At 46.2% G+C, this 23069-nt stretch overlaps 1 protein-coding gene across 11 annotated transcripts in view; it reads right to left on the bottom strand.

Moving 5' to 3' along the window:
• The window catches only part of LOC119170841 (uncharacterized), a 234434-nt gene that overhangs the window by 9958 nt on the left and 201407 nt on the right, over positions 1–23069 (bottom strand). For 8 of the 11 annotated variants that reach the window (XR_012893705.1, XM_037422111.2, XM_037422110.2 and 5 more), the window contains one exon: positions 700–773. The exons of the other annotated variants lie outside the window; for them this stretch is intronic. Coding sequence is in view for 7 of the 8 variants with exons in the window: in XM_037422111.2 (XP_037278008.2) it covers positions 700–773 (74 nt within the window). In the remaining variant the exon portion in view is untranslated. The remainder of the gene's footprint in view (positions 1–699; positions 774–23069) is intronic. 11 annotated transcript variants of the gene reach the window in all.

Genomic DNA, 23069 nt, shown 5'->3' with positions numbered 1-23069 from the left:
TGAATATTTACGGATGTACAAAGCACGGTCACGGCGTTTCCATTGACGAGACGTGTGTGGTTGCCAAATGCTCTGACGGCAGCAACAGCAGATGTGGTAGCTACATGTGTACTTTGGTCGATCTACAATATTTTTTCGTGCACATGACTGTTCTCTTCGAAAAAAACAATGAGAACAATGCGAATTGCGTCAGCGCTTGTTTGTAAGCAGATAAGTTACTAAAATATTACGTTTTATGTATCTGGTTTTGCGCTGAGTTATCAGCGATTCCTATCAGCAATGTTTGTCTCGTACATGTCTCCAGAAACCTAAGCCAAACTCATTACGAATTTTGTTTCATAATGGTGTTCCTACTTAATGACCTCAACATTTTTTGCTCCTTCACTGATGGGGCACTTTTCACAAAATGTCAAAGCCTAATTAAAATAGGTTAGGTTATTTTTGTTGCGAATATTGTAAAGACTGCACCTGTGCGTTTTGATAAGTTGAATGTAAGTGACAATGTAACTGACCTAATTGTGAATCACGGCGCCTTATAAAGTGAAGTTTAGAGCACACACACAGTGACAAACGAGGTGGTGAAGGCCAAATGATAATTTGAATGAAAACACTAATCCCCAGCTGGGGAAGTGGAAGTGATTGAGTTGGTAGTTATAATCTTTCTTACACAATAATTGATATCATATAAAAAATACATACGTCCTACTATAGGCTTCACCTCAACAGTGATCAGACCATCTTCTGTGCTTGCTAGAAACTCAACCCTCCCTTCTCTGGAATATAAAGAGCCATGTATTTGGACAAGGTTCTTTTAAAATTTCTCATGAATATGAATTCAATATTCGTAGGACATTTGCAGTGACTTTACAGATTTCTTTCTTGAAGACGTCTTAGATATATCTGTATATATGTGTTGAAAAATGAATGGGAATGAAGCAACTAGAACGTGTGACTCCGGGAAGGGAGAAAACCGAGGACACAGGGCTCGTGAGGGACGGCAGGACAGATAATACGCGGTGACCACAGAATAAAGTCGCGTTTTCTCTTATGGTTTGGGAGCCAGTCGTTTCGTACTATTTCGTGCTTCCGAAACCCGGAACTGCCCCATGGCAAAGACGCGTGGTGCGCTCAGGGCTGGCGTCACGCGAGCCATAACCCAGCTTACGGATCTTCTGCATGCAGGAAACGAGTCCTGACCTCTCGGAAGTTCGCGCGCACCTTGACTACCTCAAGGACAAGGAGCTTAGATTTTCAAAATTGGACGACACGATTCTTCCGCTAACACGTGAAGATGACGTTGACCGCGAAGTCGAAACGGCGCAGGGTTTTAGCGGCAAAATCGGCTGCGCCATTGCAGACTTGAAGTACTGGTTGCAAGGCCGTCAGCAAGCTACTACAATGCATGCTCGAGGTTCCGGATCAGAATCGAGCAACGCAGACCTCCAGAGTTTAGTCGATGCTCCAGACCATGTGAAAGAGCCACGGCACAGATCGGTTGTACTGCGCAGACGACAGAAACTTACTCTGAGGATATTAGAAAAACGACGACAACGACGGAAGTGTGGGGCAAGGCGCGTGTGATTTCGAGCAAACTGTGCGCGTGAGGTCAGCCAATCAGCTGATGACCTGTGATGGCCCATAGAGGTTGCATGCCACGATTGGGCCACGTATGACCATTACGTGGTGGTAAGATTTGTGGCTGGGGACGACCTGGAGCAGCGGCAGACGGGAGACGGTGGACCGAGGCGTCGGACGCAGGCAATCCAGGTTCCGGCCTGGGAACGCGGCTGTACACGCTGCTGCCGTCCAACCACCAGCTGGGGTGGCATTGCCGGCACGAGCACTGCATCTCGGGGCGCGGCCTGGCCTGCTGTTCTCTTCCTTGCCGAGGGCATCGCGGATCTCGGAGAAGCGTCTCCATGGTCAGACGTTCGGCACAGCGACGTACGTGGCCTGGCTAATGGTCACCGTTGCGCCGAGCATCGCGTCTCGACGCAAGCTGTTCGCTGGATGGGCTGACCCATTACACGCATGGAGCATTGCGTCTCCGATGCGGTTGACTGCTCCGTAGTCGCACCCATGCCATCAAGCGCCGGTGTCACCAGAGCGTCGCACATCGGCAAGTGAGCGCATTCCATAGCGCCTTTCCACCGCCTACTGCCCTGCACCTCATCGGCGTCTGTCGTACCGCCGATCAGGCCCTCAGGGGACGAGCGAGACGTTCTGCCGGGCGAGACGCGGGCGTGTGTACGGAGGACCACGGAGCCGTGCAAGGTCCAGGGTGGCCGAGGATCCAGGTGCCAGGGGAGTTGCTGGCTGAATCGAGGATCGCCAAGTGGTGCTGAGCTGTACCGAGCGACGCGCTAGACTTGGGCGTGGGCCGTGAGCTCACAAGCTGTGCACCCGAGGGTACCTGGCAGTGCCCTGGCCAAGGCGGGGAACGCCGGTGACTGAGCTGCCGCACCGCAGCTGTGGCGAGCAGCGTTTCAGCACAGCACAGACGGTGCTGTGCTGACCAGAAGCCGCACGTGGAACCGCTACGCCCGGGAGGTGATCAAGAGCTCGGAAACGAGGTCCGAGGTCGCGCTGGTCCAGGCATCTCCGCCACCGCTGCTCGAGAGTCGTGAGTCTACGGGACTGTTTTTCCTCACATGCCATGGTGGTCGTCCCAACGGCGTCCGCATCACTGACTTTTCATAGCCTTCCTTCTGTATATAAACGTTTGAACTCGTCTCCCTGTCTGTTTCCTGTGCCGCTGCACAGTAGGGGAAGTGCTTGAATTGTCCTAAACATCACACCTACCTTCGATGGCAAGCTGCGCGACTAGTGGGCCTTTCGGGATCACTACGACGCCATTGTACACCACAACCCCGAACTGCCGCGAGTAGAAAAATTCAAGTATTTGCTTATGTACTTATTTGGCAACGCTAAACGGTCAACCGAATGAATTCAGTTAGCCGAGGAGAATTACAACCTTGCAATTGAAACGCTCACGGATCGGTTCGGATGGTGAGATCTCCTCATCAATGCCCACTTGAATCATCTTTTGACGTTGACTCCCGTGAGGAGCTCATCAGAAGCTGCCAAACTTCGCACACTTCACAACATTGCGCAGTTCCGTGCAAGCGCTTTAGAAAGCACAGGCGTGTCCCCAGATGAACACATCATAATACTGAATCGCGTCATGATGCGTTGCTTGCCAGACGATCTGGCTATCATATACCGCCAAAGGACGAAAGATGATGACCATGTCAATAGTGGTACCGAGACTTCCGAACACAGGCTACGCCGAGCGAAGGACCTGTTGACATTTCTTTGCCTCCAAGTAAAAGTGCAGGAGGAAGGTCGCCTGTGACCCCGTCGCCACTCCTACGAAGGTTAAGTCAGCACTGCGACACAAAGTCTAGACGGCGCGGAATTCATTCCATCGGCTGCAGCTTTTATGGGTTCCACTGCATCGGTCAATAAAATATGCCCACTTTGCAACAGCCATGAGCACAGCATTATGTCCTGCACTGCCAATCTGTCAGCGGGAGAAATGCAAGTGATGCTATGAAATAACAACTTTTGTTTCTTAGGTGTTACTCGCAACCACATCGTAAGGACATGCAAAAAGCCATCAGTCTCACTTGCGACTCCGGCCGTCGTCGCCACCTGACCATTATTTGCGACCTTTCCAGGCTCAGCGTTCAGGACCGAGTGCCTGCTGTGGAATCCGTTGCATTGGGAAGACCCCCTTCGCCAAAGCGTCGAACCAATACAACCGCCCAAAGCGTGCACTTAGAATGCACGGCTGTACTATTGCAGACGGTTCGCATATGCGAAAAGTCCAGAAATCGACGCCTCTTACTTCGGCTTTTGTTCGAGAGCGCTAGCCAGCGTAGCTATAGTCGCGCAGATGCGGCCAGAATTATTCAGGGGTCTGCCATTCTAAGGGAAGAACTTTCAGTAATCACATTCAGAAGCTTCAAAGCCCAGAAGCGACTCTGTGCCGACCGTGTCTCCCTGCGGCTGCACAGCCGATGTAGTGATGCTGAAGTGGAGTTAGAAAACTTGACAATTGTATACCTCTGCTCCGTAACGAGTCCACTGCTAGAGCACCTCGAAAAGGAGTACCATGTGGCTGTGCATACCAATCAAATACGTGGCAAGGAGGTGACAGCACCGTGCTGATAGCATCTCACACCTATTAAATGGTGACCACCGCAAGATTGACCACATCAACGAGATGCTAAAAGCGAACGACACAACATTTGAATGGGTAGTACAAGCACCCTTATCGTTGGACATCCAGTACCCATGTAGAGAACTGTTCATATTGAACAGCAATTCTTCACTAGACACAGACGTATCTGCGATGTGGCGTCTTGATGCCATAAGGATCAATGGAAGCTATTCACCAACTATTGTAGATCAACGTGCACCTCTCCGCATTTGAGCACCACATAACGAAGCAAAGTAGACGTTATCAGGTGCCGGTCATGGTAGAACAGCCAGCACCATCAGCCGGAAACAGTATTCGCTGACTGGCAGAATGACGACTACAGCTTCAAATCAACCGTTTCCGAGAACAGTCGACGTTACTAGAGAAATACAACCTGACGATTACCGCACATTTCGATAACGTACATGCTGAGAAGGTGCAAGACGAGCAACCAGTCGCAGATAAAGTATGCTATATGCCTCATCACGTAGTAGTTCATCGGGACGCCGTCATAACAAACCTTAGAGTGGTGTTTTATTCGCAATCAGATGAAGCTGGTGATCCCTGCATCAGCAATCTCTTATCGAAGGGCATCGAACTCAGTGTGTACATTGTCCTGCTACTACTGAACTTTTGCTCCCACCCTTCCATTCTTGTAGCCGACATAAAGAATGCATAACTCCAGCTGTTCGCGACTTTCTGGGGTTTTTTTTGGTTAGAACGACGGCCAACTAAGGAAGATTGAATGCCAGCGATTACAACTTGAAGGATGACCATAGTACCGTTTGGAGATACATAAAGCCCGTTTCTTTTGGCCGCTACAATTCGTCATCCCCGGTTATCTCGTCAGCAGATCTATCCAGCAACAGTAGCTTTATTGGAGCACGCGTTATACTTGGACCATCTTATCATCGGGCTACCCAGCATGCAGGCGGCAAAGGTATATTGTCGCACTACAACGCGAACATAGCAAAAGTACGCCTTGAGGCATTGAAGGCAGCGTGTTTTCAACACTGAGCCGCAAGATTGTCCTCTTTGTTCTCGAGTCAAGCGAGAGGCTCACTACTTGGTGTCCGCTAAATCCCCACATCATCGTTGTCGTTCACACGCAGACACGGGTCAATATGAAGAAACGAAAGAATCTACAAGGCAAGCATGGAAATTTGCAAATGGGTCTCAATTTGTGACGAGTTGAAGGAAATATTCGAACGTGACAGCTTCGCCATTGAAATTGAAGCTAAAGACAGTCTAAGGATGAATGTTTTAGGTTTTCCCTGGGAACGTTCAGGTGATCACCTTATCCTGAGCACTGAGTACGCAGCTATGTTTACCGCTGAAAAGCTGCCTACTAAATGTAAAGCAATAAACCCTTGGCCTGAGTATTCGACCTACTTGGTTACGTTAATCCCTTCACTTTAAGGGCTGAAATGGTATTCCCGAATCTATGGAAGAAAAATCTTGCATGGTATGCCAGTATGCTAGCAGATGAACAGGTCAAATGAAATAGTTAGTTTTCTGAACTGTCTCATTCGTCTCTAGCTGTTCTACGGCATATTTTCTTATGAGACAAAAATGAGCTCCTTCTATTTGAGCTACACATCTTTGCATATGTCAGTCCTAGAGCTTATGGTGCTTGCATTTACGCACGAGTGGACTCACCACACTAAACGTGTTTCACATGGCTTTAGATCAGCAAGGGCCTACTTTCTCTCCTTTGAAAATGGTGTCGCTTCAACGCCTTGAGCTCCTGGCATGCGTCAACGTGGTGCGGCTTATATGCTACGTGCGAAAGGTTGCTTTTCCACAACACGCCACTGTTACCTTTTGAAAGGACCCGCTTGTGGCGCTAAACTGGATAAGAAGTTCAGCGATCAAGGTAGAACCATTTGTGCCACACTGTGTAAGCGAAATGCAGCAGCATACCAGACCTTTTCCATAATTTCACTGTAGCAGCAAGAAAAATGTCATCACTCGTGGAGTATCACTCTCGGATCTTACCAAATTATCCAAGTGGTGGCGTGCCCAACATGGCTGTCTGACAAAACCAGGTCTTACGAGGGTATAGACTTCAACTAATGTAACGAAGAAATACTGTTCACCATATCGCAGCAATCGAAAAATTATTGAGGAATTAGCGCAAAAACTACATCTGTTTTTTCATCCGCTATAATGTTCGCCACGGCGTCATTCACCTGGAAAACTACAGCTCTTTAGCAAGACTACTAAGAATAACAGCATAGATCCAGCGTTTCAGCCGCAACGCAACACTCTTCGCATCAGCGTCTGGTCCTCTGACTGGAGAAGAATAATTTCAAGCTCAGCATTATTGGTTACATATAATGCAGGAAGACTCGTTCGAAATCGATGACCGAGCGCTGCAGAAAGGTATGTCGTTACCTTCGACATCCCCTGTACTTCGTTTGTGCCCGTTTATGAATGAAGATGAGCTAGTTCGCGTCGGTGGGTGACTGCCAGAGCTGCATGTTGAACAGGACATTCGGCACCTGATCTTATTATCAAGTGACTATGAGCTCACCAGCTTGCTTGTTTCGGCAGCACATATACGTATTATCCGCGGTGGTGCTGAGCAACCCTCACTGAGCTTTGAGAGCGTTTCTAGTTGTTGAGGGGTCGTCAAACCGTGAAGAGGATCATTTATCAAAGTAGAATGTGCAAACGCTGGAAAGCTACAGTAGAGACCACACCCATGGTCCAACTTCCTTGCAAAAAAATACGAAAACCAGCCATTTACGGTCGCTGGGCTTGATTACTATGGGCCGCTGTTCACGAAGTCAGCAAGTGGCTCAAGAAGGACTTACTTAATGTTGTTTTCGTGTGCCGTCACACGTGTCATTCATTTTGAGCTAACATCAGACAGGACCACCGCCATAACTTTGCTGATCTTTCGTCCTTTCATCGTACGCCGCCGTGTACCCTCAATAGTGTACTCTGAAAAGGCCTAGACTTTTCGGAGTTGTGCTAGGTGGTTTGCATCTGTGTGAACAGCTCTTCGCGAGTACGCTCCATGGTGGGTTGAATAGCGGGAGCGCCACACTTGTACGACAAAAACCGCGCTCAAGAAGTCACTCGGACGCAGTAATCCTAACGTAGAAGGCCTCACAATGGTGCTTTGCGAGGTTGAAGCTGCGATTAACATGATACGCTCACCTAACTTGGAAGTGAGCCTAACGAGCTACAGCAATTACCTTCGTAGCATTTCTGGCTGGGTAAACGCCGCACATCATTGTCACAACAGGTCTGCCCATTACAGCCGCACGTATCCGTTGATCTGCAACGAAAGGCTCGTCATCGCCAGCGTCTAACAGCGAAACTTTGGAAGAGGTGGAAACGAGCACACCTGCGATTACTGCGGTCGGAACACAACCGTTTGACATGCCCAACAACAAATCTCCGAGTTCGTGATGTAGTGCTCTTGCAAGAAGAGTGGTACCAGCTATGTCATGAAAATTGGGCAGAGTGTTTGAGTTATTGCCAGGGAGAAATGATACACTGCACGCTTGCTCCATCATTCTCGCCAACGGTTCATTTGTGAATCGCCCTGTGCGAAAAAATTGCTTGTTCGAAGCCTCCGATATACCTTGGCCCATCCCGGATGATAGTGAAGTACGAACTGAAACAGAGCAATTAGAACGTGCGACACCGGGAATAAAGAAGAGAAAGGCGAAGGCACAGTGCTCATGAAGGACAGCAAGGCAGGTAGTTCGCCATAACTGCAGGATGAAGTTGCGTTTTAACTTGATAGCGTTAGTGAGCTCGTGTTGCAGAAAACCCCCCGCCGGCGTCGGCCCCGTTCGTTGTGAGTGAAAAATCGTCTGTTCGTCTGAGACCAAAAAAAAAACAATTTACCAAGATAGCCGCGAGACGCCGCCACTTTCTACTTAAAAAAAGTATTTCAGGGCCCCTTTAACGCATTTTGTTCAACAGGTGTCATGATGAAAACGAGCCCATTCGGCGATAATAGCACGCGCTGGTCCAATCAACTGTGTGCGTGTTTGTGTGCGTGCGTGTGTATGAAACAAAACATGTTAATAAGTATGCACTTAGCGGTTGAAGGGTGTATTAGGGGCCGGAATTTGCTATCGCGTTCAACTCTTAAAGGGCCAGTAAACAGCCCTGAGGTCGAAAAATTATTAAAAAGAGAGATATGAGCAGTTTTTCTTTGCAAACATGCTGCCGGAAGAATTTGGTGAATACGTGCTATATTAGGCAAGTCAGGGCTTAGAACAACGGTCTAAGCTGATTTCAAATTTTCACGCGGCCTCGCCAGCCTACTCCCTTCCACGAAGGAAAAGGCGTAGCTCATCGTGACCCCGCCCACTTCGGCAACGTGACTTCGAATCAGCGATTGACGTCATCGGCAAACTCGATTAGTCTCAACGCACTTCCGCTTGCTGCAAAGCGTGATCGTTCGTTTACCGTTCGCCGCACCAGCCGAAGGTCAACCGTGTGAGCGTCAGGCGCGAAGTGTCGACCACAGACGATCCGATCCCCTACGTGCGTCGCAGGATGGCCGATTCCCTTTAGCCATGCACCACGCAGGGCCCCATCGTGAGGCACCCGGTGCCGAAGCTTCTCCGCTGCCCAGTCGCTCGATTTACAGCCGACCACAAAGCAACGCTTTTAAGCGTGTTGCTCATGTCAAGGGCGAAGTAGTTGAGCGAGGAGTGTATACGTGCACGCAACAACAGCGAGGCTGGTTTTTTTCTCCGCCGTGCCAAAAAACAAGGGGGCAGTTTTGATGCTGTTAGCTGGAACAAGAACTGACGTTGACTTCACTACTGTTTTTTCACACCTAATTTAAACCAATCGACGAGCTGCTTCGGCGTGCTGCAGGCTACGTCACGTCACCGATCGTGAAGGTGACGTCAATGCGCGTTCAATGGGGTCGGTTAGGCGTACAGGAAAGATGCGCGGGAATTATTTTTTGAAATAGAGGCTATGCGTGGTGCGCAGCCATGTAACATTCAGAAAACGTGATCGCTGTGGTCTAATCTACAAAATTCCGAACTTGTAAGAGGGGTGTAAGAAAAAGAGGGAGCTTGTTTTTTTTCCCTTTATAGGCGAAGTTCAAGGGGTTTTTTTGCTTATGGTTTGGAAGCTATTCGTTTCGTAATATGCCCTTGTCAGAAGATAACAGCTGGTGCTGGCCGTTTTTGTGGCACATAAAGATACACGTCATAAAATGCAGCTACTGCGAGAGTTTTAAAACTAACGCCGTTTGACTTTACCACCTTGAACTTATTGTTAGGTGCGCGTCGATGGCGCTAGCTAGGCGACCTTTATTTGGTAGCTACTCTTTGGGGAATATCCAGTTTCGGTGAATGTTGGTTATCTTTCAATTAGCAGTGCAGTATACATGCAAGCACAAAATTTTCTAGGACCTGTTACTGGAGAGATGTTAACCATCATTAGTCCAACGGAGCCAGTGCGAACCAGCTTGCGTGCGGACGTCCTAATGCTGTAGGATCTGGGCAACCGGGTGCTAAGATGCCTCAACATTTCACACTGCTGAGTGGTAGACAATGAAAAGTTGCGAAGGTGGTAGGCTTCAATTCCAGCGCAAACGCGAGAGGACAAGAAGAAGCGCACTCTACTTACCTGTCCAGCGTGTAACGTAAAAGCAGCAGAGCCTATGCAATTGCAGCCGGCGCATGCGAACTGCACCAGTACGGTGGGAATATTAGAACAACTACATATGGCCGCACGAATGACTACACATTTGACTTCATTGTATGCGACACTGTCTCTGCGCAAAGCTTGACAATTACGTCTGCTTACAGTACACCTGATGATGATGATGTGTGGCGCTTTGTGGCGCAAGGTCCAATTGATGGCCAAAGAGCGCCATTTCGATGAGTAGAGATGCGGACAATGATATGTTGCGTGGCTGTATAGGGGCCTTAAAATTCCTGGCAATAATGCGGGTAAAAACATAAGTATTAAGATCATGACAGTGGCATGATATGCATAGTAAAAAGGGTGACAAAGGTTTTGATAATAGAAACATGTAAAAATATTTGGCACTAGCACAAGTGCCTCATCAGCGCCCTTGTGTCCAAGGGCTGCGAGGCAAGTGCTTTTAAATGTAGTCACTGCAGCAGCAACCTCTCTTGAGAGGTCACGCTACGTAATGCCTGGGTATAATACATGGTAAAAACCGACATCTCTTAAAAAAGATAGCAATGATTTATGGATTAAAAGTGGTTCCCTACCGACAAACATTGCGGGGTGTAATGGTTCATGTTGTCGGTAGGGTAACCGAAAGTGTTGCCTTCTTAGAGTGTCTAATTGTTCACATTGGATTAAAACGTGAAGAACTGTTAATGCCTCACCACATCTGTCACACAGTGGTGGATCGCCACCGAACAAAATATATGAGTGTGTCGTGTATCTGTGTCTTATCCTGAGCCTTGTTAGTGTTACCTCTGTTAGACGTGATTTTGATACTGGTGGCCAATGACCAAGGTGTGGCTTGATAACGTGTAGCTTGTTTTGTGTGTGTCTATCCCACTTGCTCTGCCAGTAGTCCCTGAGCTTTCGTTTGAGAGACGGCTTAAGATAAAGGGGCGGGATCGATATGGGTGCAGTGGCACTGATTTCGTGGACGGATGCAGCAAGCTGATCCGCCATCACGTTGCCTTGAATCTCTCGGTGCCCCGGCACCCAGCACACTACAACATGTTGGTTGAGTGTGTAGAGTGTGCATAAAATGGAGTAAAGTGAGTGGAGGACAGGGTTTTTTTGTTTTTTAAGACATGCGGAGCCGTTACCACACTGAGGGAGTCTGTATAAATTACTGCTTTTTTGTATTTGTAATTGTTTGATGTGTTTATCTGCCACAAGTATCGCATAAGCTTCCGCTGTGAAGATACTTGTGCCTGGATGTAGAGGGCCAGCATCCGAAAATATAGGGCCAACAGCAGCGTAGGACACACAGGAGTTGGATTTAGAGGCATCTCTAAAGAACTCAGGACGTGTGTATTTGTGTTGAAGTTCCAGGAAATATGTTCGGGTATGGGCAATAGGCGCATGTTTTGTAACTTCTAGGAAAAACACATCGCAGTCGATAGTCTGCCACTGCCACGGTGGCGGGTATGCTACAGGAGCCATTAAACTGTGTTCAAGTGACACTCCAGTGTCCTCAGCTAGACCCTTCAGGCGAACTGAGAAGGGCTGCCTCATCGAAGGCCTGTTTTAAAACAGAATGGAGCTCGACAAATCAATTATAGCCGAGTATGAAGGGTGCTTCTTGTCTGTTTTCACCTTAAGAAAATAAACTAAGGACATGTAAGTTCTCTGCAGATGAAGCGACCACTCATTTGACTCAACGTAGAGGCTTTCTACGGGGCTGGTGCGAAAAGCACCCGTAGAAAGGCGGATGCTCGAATGGTGCACGGGATCCAGCATCTTCAAAGCACTTTGAATCGCATACTGATAAACAACGGCCCCATAATCTAAGTGTGTGCGAATGAGGCTGCTATCCAAATTCATGAGACATTGCCTGTCACTACCCCACGTAGTACGTGACAACACTTTTAAAACATTCATGGCTTTTAATCATTTTGTTTTTAAATACTTGATGTGCGGTACGAAGGTCAGCTTATTGTCCCAGATTAGACCTAAGGATTTATGCTCCGCATTTACAGACAGACGTTGACCATTCAGTTCAATGTCGGGTCCTGAGTGCATGCCTCTCTTTCGGGAGAACAAGACACACGTGCTTTTTTGTGGGTTCAGTCGGAATCCGTTTTCCTCTGCCCATTTGGAGACCTTGTTTAAACCCAGCGGAACCGGCCACTCACATATTGCCAAGTTGCATGACTTGAAGCCAAGCTGAGCGTCGTCGACATATGTACAATAGAACATATTGCGGGGAATGGACAAGTGCAAGAAATTCATTTTGATAATAAAAAAGTGTGCAACTAAGCACACCACATTGTGGCACGCCTGTTTCCTGGACAAATGTTTGGGGGAGAACACTGCCCACACGGACACGGGATGTCCGGTTTGGCAGGTAATTTTCGATTATGTGAAACATTCTTCCGCGCACACCAAGGTGGGACCGGTCTATTAGAATTCCAAAACGCCATGTTGTATCATAAGCCTTTTAGATATCGAGGAACACAGAGAGAAAATATTGTTTATGAACGAAGGCGTCTCTGATCTGTGCCTCGATACGAACAAGGTGGTCTGTGGTGGATCTACTTTCTCAAAACCCGCACTGAAATGGGTCGAGCGAATCGTTTGTTTCAAGGATATGTACAAGTCGGCAGTTTATCATTTTTTCGAAGATTTTGCACAGGCAGCTTCTAAGTGCAATAGGCCTATAACTTGAAGCTAAAGAAGGGTCCTTGCCATCTTTCAAAATGGGAATAATAATAGCCTCTTTCCAAGAGGTAGGGATAGGGCCAGAAAACCAGATAGAATTGTACAAACAAAGTAAGGTTTTTCGCGTTTCGGCTGGAAGGTTTTCTAACATTTCATACACCACACGGTAAGAACCTGGGACAGAAGTACTGCAGGAGTTTAGAGATGTTCGGAGCTCAACTATACTGAAAGCTTGGTTATATACCTCGTATCTAGTGGATTTGTGTTCGAGTTTCTGCTTTTCTATTCTTGTTCTGTATTTTTGGAAAGTGACAGTATAGTGGGACGAGCTGGATACCCGTTCAAAGTGTGCACCGAAAAAGTTTGCCTGATCTTCCAAGGTATCACCCTGAGTGTTTACGAGTGGCAGTGAGTGTACTTGTCTGCCTGCTACCCTACGAACCATGTTCCAGACTTTGGCCTCTTGTGCATATGAATTTATTCCAGATAAAAACTTGAGCCAGCTTTCTCTTCTGGCCTGCGGACGCGTTCTCCTGCCTCGAGATTTTATTTTCTTAAAGCTCTCAAGGTTTTCCGCTGTCGGCGAGTTCCGCAGCAACCTCCATACCCTGTTCTGTTTTTTTCGCGCATTCTGACACTCAGTGTTCCACCACGAGACGTGTCGTTTGCCGGGCAGTCCAGATGTTTGTGGAATGCACTTGGCTGCTGCGTCAGTAAGAAACGCCGTGAAGTACTGCACAGCTTCTTCTATGCCTAATCCGCATATGTCAGTCCAATTTAAGTGAGTAAGCTTTTGAAGTTGTTCCCAGTCGGCTTTGTTTACTAGCCATTTGGGAACATGTGAAGGACATTCATATATTATTGGTGTACTCAAAACTAAAGGAAATGGTCACTTCCATATGGATTATTTATGACTTTCCATTGAAGTAATGGTACAAGTGAAGGAGATGCGATACTGAGGTCTATGGAAGAGTAAGTTTTGCTGGCAAAGTTATAGTACGTTGCCTCTTTCCTATTCAACAGGCAAGCACCTGATGAAATGAGGAATTGTTCAATGAGATGACCTCGTGCATCATAACGAGAGTCACCCCACAGACCATTATGTGCGTTCAGGTCCCCAAGGTCCAGATAAGGTTCAGGTAGTTCGTCTATTAAAGACTGGAATTGAAGTTTTTTGAGACGGTGGTGCGGAGGTATGTACAAAGAGCAGACAGTGACGAGTTTTTTTAGAATAACTGCTCGGACAGGCACCGCCTCAAGGGAAGTTTTAAGGCGTAATTGTGTACATGCTATACTTTGACTAACTATAAACGCTACACCACCTGATGGTGGCATGGCATCATCTCTATTCTTTTGGAAGATTACATAGTTACGTAAAAAGTTTGTGTTCGTTTTAAGTGTGTCTCTTGTACACACAGCACTCTTGGATTGTGTTCATGGAGGAGTTCTTGTAAGTCATCGAGGTTTCGAAGAAGGCCTCGGATGTTCCACTGTAATATTTCTGTCTGCATATTTAAACAAGAGGGATGCTGCTGTGAGTACAAAGAGTATCCTGTGTTGGAGTGAGCTCGTTAATTCAGGTGGCAGGACGGTCGTCCGGCCCCGTTATTGTTTTATTTTGTTTTTCTTGGCGCGCTCCAAGGAGGCGCGCCACTCTTTCGGTACCAAGGGTACCGTTGTATTCATTGCCTCCTCAGAGGCACTGGATGCCCGCACATGCGAGCTGGTGGTTTGGATTTTAGGCCTCACCTGGTAAGGTGAGGCCTTGAGACCAGAGGAACCTGGAGTCTCCGGCCTCAATTTGCTTGGAGGCGGAGTAGACCGAACTACTGCCGCCTTGGAGGCAGGCGCCACAACCGACGGCTCGCTCTGCGCTGGCCGAAGGGGTGGCGAGGGCTGGTGCGGCGTTGCCCCCTGACGCGCCGCATCAGCATATGTTGTGCCGCAAAATGGCGACACCCTTCATCTTGCCTCCTTGAATGAGATATTTTCTTTATTTTTATAGTGATAATTTTTTTCTTTTTTCCAAAATGCGCAAGACCGTGAGTATGCGGTATGATTTCCGCCGCAGTTCACACAGTGTGATGGTTCTTCGCAATTGTCAGAATTGTGGCCTGACACTCCACATTGTGCACAAGTTTGGTGACCACGACAGCTTTGTGAGCCATGGCCATACTTCTGGCATTTAAAACGACGTGGGTTAGGTATGTATGGTCTGATCGATGCCTTCGTGTACCCTGTTTGAATACTTTCTGGCAGATTACTGGAAGCGAACGTGAGTATTACGTGTTTCGTTGGTGTTACCTTGTTGTCTCTTCTAATAATGATTCTTTGTACATTGGTCACATTCTGACTCTTCCAACCCTCCAGAAGTTCCTCTTCAGTCAAGCCGAGCAAATCAGCATCAGATACTACACCATGGGTTGTGTTCATAGATCTGTGTGGCGTTACAGTGATGGGAGTGTCACCAAAAGTTAAAAGATTCTGTAGCTTTTCAAACTGTTCTTTTTCTCGAACTTCAAGGAGGAGGTCTCCGCTGGCCATTTTGCTAACTTTGTACCCGGCTCCAAGATTTTCTGTGAGACATCTGGCTACAACAAAGGGGGATACAGTTCTGGCTTGCTTGCTGCTTATCTCACTATGTATAACATGAAAAAGGGGGAAATTTTCATTTGATCGATTGAAAAAGCCAGTCTTCGGTGCGTACGCGCTTTAAGGCTGTACGATCACTTAACAAGGAAAACGCTCTATGCATTCCAGTTTATTTTCTTCAGAAGCGTTGTCGGCCACCCACCACGGAGCCCAACGAGGGGACGCTACAAGTTTGCGGATGCTAAAAGCTGCAGACGCCAGCCGTACAACGTACTATAACCCAATGCGCCTAGACCAGGGTAGGCTATTTGCACAGGGTTAACCCCAGCCGTCAGGAAGTTTGGAAGTAGGCAGAAGAGAGTAGAAGACAGGACAGATTGATAGTGAGAGATAAAGACGAAGATGTAGGGAGAGAGAGACGACGAGTGTTTTCACACTCGTCGTTTGGCATATAGATGGCGCTGACTGTCACTCCTACTTCTAAATTCACATATAAACCAAAAAAAGTGGATGGAGGGAAGGCCGCTGTGGTAGCTCAGTGGTTAGAGCATCGAACGCGTTATTCGAACGTCGTAGGTTCGATTCCTGCTCACGGCTGGTTATTTTTTCATCCACTTTTCTTTCTTCTTATTTACATTCCATTGGTTCTAATCACTTCCTCTGTACATTCCTTGGCATTACTGTCTGTTAGATCGCATTAATATTGTGGTAAAACACGGAAAAACGAGCCCTTAGGTATACACTTCTTTCCCTTATTTCTTTGAATGAGGGTCTCGTACTGGCAGACTTGGTGTGTTTAGGTTGTATAAGAGGGACAATTATTCAGGTGCCCGCTCATAATAAGTTCATGTGCGACGTGACTCCAATTATGCGCATAAGAGTGTTTTCACACTCGTCATTCGGCTTATAGATGGCGCTGGCTGTCACTCCTACTTCTAAATTCACATATCTACCCGAAAAAGTGGATGAAGTAAATGCCGCTGTGGTAGCTCAGTGGTTAGAGCATCGAACGCGTTTTTCGAAGGTCGTTGGTTCGATTCCTGCTCACAGCTGGTTATTTTTTCATCCACTTTTCTTTCCTCTTATTTACATTCCATTGGTTCTAATAACTTCCCCTGTACATTTCTTGGCATTACTGTCTGTTAGATCTCATTATTATTGTGTTAAAACACAGAAATACGAGCCCTTAGGTATACACTTCTCTCCCTTATATATATATATATATAATTAGGAATAAAGGAGCGCACCTACGAAAATTTGATAATTGTTTACTCTACGTTTCGGCCGTAGCACGGCCTTCTTCTGGATTAACTGAAATACGAGTATGTGGCTGCTTTTATGGGCAGGCATGAACACGTCAGTACAAAACACGTGCGAGCATGTGAGTGTCACAAAAAGTTTTTGAAACAGCCATGACTACACTAAAAAACCATTAAAAATGTAATACAATAGACGAGATTGGGAGCTTGTAAAAGGCATTTGTAACATTCACCATTGACGACGAGGATCACACATGAAGATATATAAATAAATATGTGATAACCTTTAGGAAGTATATAATATGTCAGGAATGCTTCTTTAAATATTTCTCAAAATTTTGGACATTAGGGCATCGTAGAAAGGCATGACAATTTGCCTACGCATTCGGTAATGCCGGATAGCAGACTGTTGAACTTGTGAATCAAGAACGCTTCTCAAATTTTGCGATCATGGTGCGATATAAAGCCCAATTCTAATAGTGTCACCATAATCTTGTCAAACGAATGACTACATTTTCAGCAAAAGCTGAAAATGTAGTAGAGATTTCTAGTGCCACGTTATCAGCTGAAGAATTGAGCGTTCTTTCCCGTGGTTTGAACTTTTGTCCTGCCACTGGAGGATACAATAAATTCCAACTAATCAGTGAATTACACAATTTTGAAAGAAGCATGCGTTTACGTGAATACTTTCATAATCGGCCTCCATGTATCAAAACAGCATTTGTTTCTACTAAGCACTGGAATCCACCTTCCCAAAAGAATAAATGTCTCGATATTTACATCCGAGCACTGCAGCGAGATGTACTCGAAGCATACAAAAAGCAATCGCCGTTTCACCGCAACCTAAGCGACAAAGAAAAACAAGCGATCCAGACCCTGGCTTCCCGAAACGACATCGTCATGAAACCGGGCGATAAAGGGGGAGCAATCGTAATAATGAATAAGGCTGATTACCTTCGTGAGGCCCAAAAGCAATTAAATGACCGCACATTTTACAGACATTTGAGCTACGACTCAACCGAGGAATTCAAGACCAAAGTAAAAGAAACTTTAAAAGAGCTTGTAAGAAAAAATAAAATTCTAGAAACTGTGCCTAAATCCTTAGTCCCCCTGAGTCCAGTAGCTGGTAGATTTCATCTGCTTCCTAAGATTCATAAACAAAATAATCCAGGCCGGCCGATAATTTCAGGAATAGGAACCATTACGAAAAGCCTGTCTCGATATGCAGACAGCTTAATTAGTTCAATACCTCCTTACGTTTCTTCGTATGTCAGGGACACTAATCACTTTCTGCGTGACATTGTGAATATGCGTGTTCCGAGCGAGGCTTTTCTGGTCACACTAGATGTGGTGTCACTTTACACAAGTATACCCGATGCGGACGGGATTCGTTCTGTACTCCAAGCATACAATGACTCGGTATATGACAAACCCATCGACGGTTCCACCTTGGGCACTATTTTATCACTGATACTCGAGCTTAACGACTTTGAATTTAATGGTGAACATTATGTTCAAACCAGCGGCACCTCGATGGGCACAAAAGTAGGTCCCAATTATGCGAACATCTTCATGAGCATTCTAGAAAATAACTTTCTCGCCACTCGTGACCTTAAATCACTTTACTACAAACGCTTCATTGACAACATTTTCTAAGTTTGGCACCATGGTGAAGCGGCATTACATTCTTTCATTGCAGATTTCAACAAAGTAGAATCATCCATCTCTTTTTCTCACTCTTATTCACCAGTCACCATAAACTTCCTTGACGTCAATGTAGCTTTAAGCAATGGTAAACTAACGACAAACCTATACAGGAAGCCCACTGACCGACAAAGATATCTTCATTTTAAAGTAACCATGTCAAACACTGCAAAACAAGTATCCCCTATAGCCAAGCTATCCGTTTTAAAAGAATTTGTTCTGACAACAGCGATTTCACTCGAAACTGTGACCAGCTCCTAAAGCATTAACCGAACAACAATATCCTCCACAAATAATTGACGACGCTCTCCAACGGGCCAAATGTCTCGATCGGAAAGAGCTCATCAGTAAGGACAAGCGATTAGCGCCACCTTCCCGAACCAACCTCGTTCTAACTCATTCTGCATCTATTCCTAACGTGTCCCATATACTCAGAAAGCATTACAACTTACTGACACAGAGCGATCGGCTTAACGACATCTTCACTGAATCACCGCGGGTTGGATATCGGAGATCAAGGAACTTGCGCGACATGGTAACTTCTTCCAAGACTAGATTCATTGTTCCCGTTGGTTGTCACCCCTGTAAAAAAACGCGATATAAAGTTTGTGCGCACATGACCACTGCGACTGTTGCTAAAAGCACGGCATCTGACTTTTCACTTAGGAATAAAGGGGACTTAAACTGCGATAGCAGCAACATCATTTACTTACTTGAATGCTCTATCTGCCACATGCAATACATCGGTCAAACCAAGACATCTTTTCGCATCCGTTTCAACAACCACAAATCAAACGTAAACAGTTTGCCACATTTTCCATTGTCCAAGCATTTTAATCTACCAGGTCATTCGTTTGACAACATTATGGTGACACTATTAGAATCGGGCTTTATATCGCACCATGATCGCGAAATTCGAGAATCGTTCTTGATTCACAAGTTCAACAGTCTGTTATCCGGCATTAACGAATGCGTAGGCAAAGTGTCATGCTTTTCTACGATGCCCTGACGTCCGAAATTTTGAGAAGAGAGAAATAATTAAAAGGAAGAGACAGGGAGGTTAACGTAGACGAACTGGTTTGCTACCCTGTACGGGGGTGGGGAAAAGGGTCAGAAAGAGTATAGCTATAGAGAGATATAAAATAAGTTATAAAAAACAAAAAAACACATGCACACACATTCAGGGAGTTCCGATCACAGTCGTTTGGACAGGCCGGTTGAACGCAAGAAGCGCATGAGCGCCTTCACAGCCTTCTTCTGCGACATAATGTCCTGTCGGCAGCGCAGGAGTCTTTCTTCCGAAAGAGGCTGATTGTCCAGTTCATCTAGTGTATTGCAGAGTGACTGTCGAGAAATATTTAAAGAAGCATCCCTGACGTATTATATACTTCCTCAAGGTTATCACATAATTATTTATATATATTCATGCGTGATCCTCGTCGTCAATGGTGAATGTTACAAATGCCTTTTACATGCCACAATCTTGTCTATTGTATAACAGTTTTAATGATTTTTAGTGTAGTCACGGCTGTTTCAAAGAATTTTTGTGACACTCACATGCTGATCGCACGTGTTTTGTACTGACGTGTTCATGCTTGCCCATAAAAGCGGCCACATACTCATATTTCTGTTAATCTTGACGAAGGCCGTGCCATGACCGGAATGTAGAGTAAACAATTATCAAATTTTTGTAAGTGTGCTCCTTTATTCCTAATTATATTTGCACCAGACCCACACAATTTATTTTTGAATCATATATATATATATATATATATATATATATATTTATATATATATATATATATATATTTCTATATATATATATATATATATATATATATATATAGCATCGAACGCGTTATTCAAAGGTCGTAGGTTTGATTCCTGCTCACAGCTGGTAATTTTTTCATCCACTTTTCTTTCTTCCTATTTACATTCTATTGGTTCTAATAACTTCCCCTGTACATTCCTTGGCATTACTGTCTGTTATATCTCATTAATATTGTGTTAAAACACGGAAATACGAGCCCTTAGGTATACACTTCTCGCCCTTACATATATATATATATATATATATATATTTATATATATATATATATATATATATAGGTATATATATACATATATATATATATATGTATATATTGTTACACAATGTAAGGTTACTTAGTGAGGGGTTTTTAATCGGCCCTGAGTCCGCGATCACAGTATATTGATGATGATCTCCACCGCCATGGCTTGTACCCACTCAGGGGAGTCACAGTGGAGGCAACGTCGTCTTCCTTCTCTATCCGCCATTCTCTTGTTTTTCCTGGTAGTGATACCCCGTATCATTCCTCCCGTCTCAGACGAAGCCCTCTGGGCGAGTCATTCTTGCATCCTTCGAGTAAACGGCTTCAGGCGGGCAACATGCGTCACATCTGTCTTGCATGAACGTCAGCCACTAGTGGTGACACGTGCAATTTGATAGTTGACCTCGCTGAGACGACGTAGTATCAAATGGTCCCATCAGATCAATGCCAACCTTTTTAAAAGGGAAACCGAGAGGCTTTACAGGTTGCAGGTGACCAACTGGACCCGAGGAGGGCCGCTTGTGGCTCTGGCACTGCGTACAGCTGGCCACGTATTTCTGAATAGTTTTGCTCATTTTCGGCCAAGAGAACAGCTCTTTCGTGCGACTAAGTGTTCGTGCGGTGCCTAGATGGCCAGAGGTGGAGTCATCATGCGTGAGACGCAGAACAGACGTTTGGAGGGACGCAGGAACAACCAGCAAAAAGCGGGCGCCTGCCGTGGACAAGTTTCTCTGGTAAAGAAGACCATTTCGGACGCAGAATCGGCCTTCGCCTAATGAATTTCTTGCTCCAGGGAAGAGAGCTTTTAAGCTCGGGTCATTACGCTGCTCAGCAGCGAAGGTCACGGCATCGGGAAAGCCAGACGACAGAGAAGCGATAAGGTGGTCAAAGTTATCGGCTTCACAATCTGTCGATTTTAGCGGCATTCTCGAGAGGCAATCCGCATCAGCGTGTAGACGGCCAGTCTTGTACGAGATGGTGAAGACACGTTCTTGCAAACGAATGGCCCATCGTGCGAGGCGGCCGGATGGCTCACGAAGGTTGACCAGCCAACACAGGGAATGGTGATCTGTGACGATGGTGAACGGGCGACCATAGATGTATGAGCGAAACCGTTGCACGGCAAAGACTACCGCAAGGCATTCCTGTTCGGTCACTGTGTAGTTGCGTTCAGGCTTGCTTAAAGAACGACTTGCGTACGCCACAACCTGCTTCTTCTTGCCAGAACGCTGAACGAGAATGGCACCGATATTGATGCCACTTGCGTCTGTGTGAGTTTCCGTGGGCGACGAAGGATTGAAGTGCCGAAGTATTGGCTGTGAAGTTAACAAACACTTCAGCTTGTGAAAAGCGGCATCACACTCGGAGGTCCACGAAACAGGCTGTTCTTGCGTACAAGGCTCGTCAGGGGGTGAACGACATCCGCAAATTTGGGTAGGAACCGGCGGAAATACGAGCAGAGCCCGATGAAGCTACGCAGTTGTTTCACAGATTTAGGACGCTTGAACGATTCAACGGCCACTGTCTTTTGTGGGTCAGGTCTAATGCCATCTTTGTCGACGAGATGTCCTAACACCAATGTCTGTCGCTCGACAAAGTGGCACTTTTTTAAATTCAATACAAGGCCAGCTTTTTCAATGCAGCTGAGCACGAGGTCTAGGCGAGTGTTGTGCTCCTCACACGTACGTCCAAAAATTACGACATCATCAAGATAACACATGCATATATGCCATTTTAAACCACGCAATATAGAGTCCATAAATCTTTCGAATGTCGCAGGAGCACTACATAATCCGAATGGCATAACGTTGAACTCGTAAAGTCCGTCAGTCATAACAAATGCCGTCTTTTCTTTGCCAGCTGCGTGCATCGGAATTTGCCAGTAACCTGATCTCAGGTCGACAGATGAAAAGTAGGACGCGGAATGCAGGCAGTCTAGAGCGTCATCGATGCGCGGCAGTAGATAGACGTCTTTCTTGGTAACAGAATTCAGTGAGTGGTAGTCAACGCAAAATCTCCACGTACCATCCTTCTTCCTCACTAGAATGACGGGAGCAGCCCATGGACTTGCCGATTCCTGTACTATTCCCTCTTCCAGCATTTCTTGGACTTGCTCGTTGATGATCTTGCACTCCGATTGTGCCACTCGGTAAGGTTTCTGCCTGATGGAATGCGCCGACTCGGTGTGGATCTGATGACGTATCCGGACGCTGGGATTAAGAACCTTTGGCTATGTTTAGAAAAAATAGAACACGTTCGAGTGCTTAGATAGAACGTCTAGCAGAGTATGGCGTTCGCTTTGGTCAAGTGACTTGCTGACCATTTGTAGCAATTGGGCATCTTCTGAACCTTCTAAGCCTAGATGTTCATTTTGGCTTGTATCATCAACAAGCGCAACCAGCGTCGTACATGACTTGGGTCTGAATACTGCAAGTTTCATGCCACCTGGGAGAATCGCAGGCTCCATGGAACTGCTCATTGTCCACATCCACACACCTGCCCGTCCATCAACGACTGACACTATACAATGGGGAACGAGAATGTTCTTTTTCAGGCATGCCAAGGGAATCGGTTCAAGCATGGCGTCAAACGTGCCACAGTTGTTGCTGGAACATGTCACGGGAACACACATGGCAGAAAATGCAGGACTACTGTGTCCACGGAGACGAAAAAGATGCATTCCTCCGGACAGGAATTTTCCAAGAGCGCCGTTGGGAAAGTACCGTGTATAGAAACATGCCCACTTCTGCAGTCTACAGTTGCCCCACACTCACACAAGAAGGCAATACCCAAGATAACGTCATGTGTAGACCGCGGAATAACCGCAAACTCTGTGCAAAGCACCTTCCCACACAGAGAGACGTCCACAGTACAATATCCCACCGGACA

The sequence above is a fragment of the Rhipicephalus microplus genome, chromosome 2, assembly GCF_043290135.1.
Source record: "Rhipicephalus microplus isolate Deutch F79 chromosome 2, USDA_Rmic, whole genome shotgun sequence".
Taxonomy (NCBI): domain Eukaryota; kingdom Metazoa; phylum Arthropoda; class Arachnida; order Ixodida; family Ixodidae; genus Rhipicephalus; species Rhipicephalus microplus.
This window is presented reverse-complemented; position numbering and strand designations above follow the sequence as displayed.